The sequence below is a fragment of the Erigeron canadensis genome, chromosome 7, assembly GCF_010389155.1.
Source record: "Erigeron canadensis isolate Cc75 chromosome 7, C_canadensis_v1, whole genome shotgun sequence".
In the NCBI taxonomy this organism is placed as follows: Eukaryota; Viridiplantae; Streptophyta; class Magnoliopsida; order Asterales; family Asteraceae; genus Erigeron; species Erigeron canadensis.
Genome location: NC_057767.1, coordinates 6,315,892 through 6,317,708, shown reverse-complemented (window position 1 = coordinate 6,317,708; position 1,817 = coordinate 6,315,892). Strand labels below are relative to the sequence as shown.

At 36.7% G+C, this 1,817-nt stretch overlaps 1 protein-coding gene across 1 annotated transcript; it reads left to right on the top strand.

Annotated features, from left to right (window-relative positions):
* The first annotated feature begins 395 nt into the window (after positions 1-395).
* LOC122608849 (disease resistance protein RUN1-like) lies at positions 396-899 on the top strand. Its single transcript, XM_043781926.1, has one exon. It carries the CDS (start codon positions 396-398, stop codon positions 897-899), a length of 504 nt encoding a protein of 167 aa, XP_043637861.1.
* The last annotated feature ends 918 nt before the right edge of the window (positions 900-1,817 follow it).

The window sequence follows — 1,817 nt, the reverse complement described above, 5'->3', positions numbered from 1 at the left end:
ATACAAAAATCAACGAATTGAAAACGAAAATGCTTTGCATTATGTACATTTTTAAATGTGTTGACATTTTCTTGAAGAAGAAATATAACACAAAGTCAACTTCTTTGAAGAGAATCCATTTTCAGGTTTTTTGAACTCTGCCAAACGGAACTTTCTTATTGCTCTTTATATTATTTTTTTTTGTCAACTTTAAATTCTTTTCAATTTCATATTCTTTGCTGACAGATAAGTGTTCGATTAAATGCCACAACCAAATTGATTTTCTGCTATCTAAACTTTGACTTTGTTATAGAAGATGTTGTCGTTATTCTAATGTCCTTTCGGTGTCTTTAATAAAGATAGACTCGGAGTTAATAAAGAAGGAAATTAGAATCCACCAGTGATTGGAAACGTCAATGGCATCTTCATCATCTTCAAACTCTGCTCACGCCTCTGCTTCACGAGTGTGGAAATATGATGTATTTCTTAGTTTTAGGGGAGAGGATACACGCAACACCTTTGTGGATCATCTCCACTCGGCTCTTGTACAACGAATTATCCGCGTTTACAAGGATGATGAAGCACTTCTCCGTGGTGATTGCATCGGTCCGTCTTTGTTCAAGGCTATCGAAGAATCACATATTGCTGTCATAGTGTTCTCCAAAAACTATGCGGATTCTTCTTGGTGTTTAGACGAACTTTCATATATTATGAAATGCATGGATGAGAAGGGGCTAATCGTCATGCCCATTTTCTATGACGTTGATCCCTCGCAAGTTAGGAATCAAGAAGGGAACTTCGGAGAAGCATTTGCCAAACAAGAGGCGAAAAACGTCACCAAAGCTGAATTGTGGAGAAAAACACTTTTTGATGCCAGTAACATTGCTGGGTGGGAACCCAAGCACGTTGCCAACGGGTAATTGCTTTTGTTTTTTTAATGTTATAATATGGTTAACGTGTTTTTACAACTTCATTAAACTTGTAACTTATAAGTTTCAAGTGACGGATTGATAAAGCTGAGTCACCCGGCTCTTTTAAAGTAACGGGGCTTGAGATATTTCTTAAACTTATTTGTAACCTTGAGCTTGGCTTGAGAATGTTTTTAACAGATCAAGCTTGGCTCTTTTTCTTTTTTTAATTAACTAAAAAGTTATACGATCATTAATATCAGCTAAAAGCTGTAAAGAAATAGAAGGCAAACGGGCAACAAGCTTGGCTTTGATTTGAGTTTTTTGTCAGGAGAATAAACGAGCCAAAGTTTTGGTCCAAGCAATGAAATCTTTGGTTTGTTTTCTTGTTTCAAGCCATAAAAAACCATTATTATTACTCGTATTGTTATTAGTAGCAGTGGCAGTAGTGGTCGTGGTGGTAGTAGCAGACTAGAAATAATAGTAGCAGGAGTTGTAGAGGAGGGGGAGTAGTAGTAGAAGTAGTGTAGTGGTAGTAGTAGCAATAGTGGTAGTAGTTATAGTGGTAATAGTAGCACAGGAGTAGCAGTTGCAGCTGAGCTGAGCTGAGCTGGTAGTAGTACTGATGGTGGTGGTGGAGGCGGAGGCGGTGTGTAGTAGCGGCGGAGTCTAGTGGCGGTAGTAATGGCGCTGCCGCAAGTACTACTTTATAACATGCTATATTTTGCTAACCAGATTATTTAAGTTCTCACTGATTAAGATTGTTACAAGTATATGTATATGATTAAGATTGTTACAAGTATATGTATATACTATTATATATAGAGGATAAGGATTTTGTGGATGTTAGATACTAAGTTTTGGTGTAGAACTCATCACATCTTTATATTTTAATCCACAAAAAATATGGGGTTCCTATCATTTATTCAT

Excerpts from the sequence above, each read along its gene's own strand:
- LOC122608849 (XM_043781926.1), top strand. The coding sequence starts at position 396 with ATGGCATCTTCATCATCTTCAAACTCTGCTCACGCCTCTGCTTCACGA.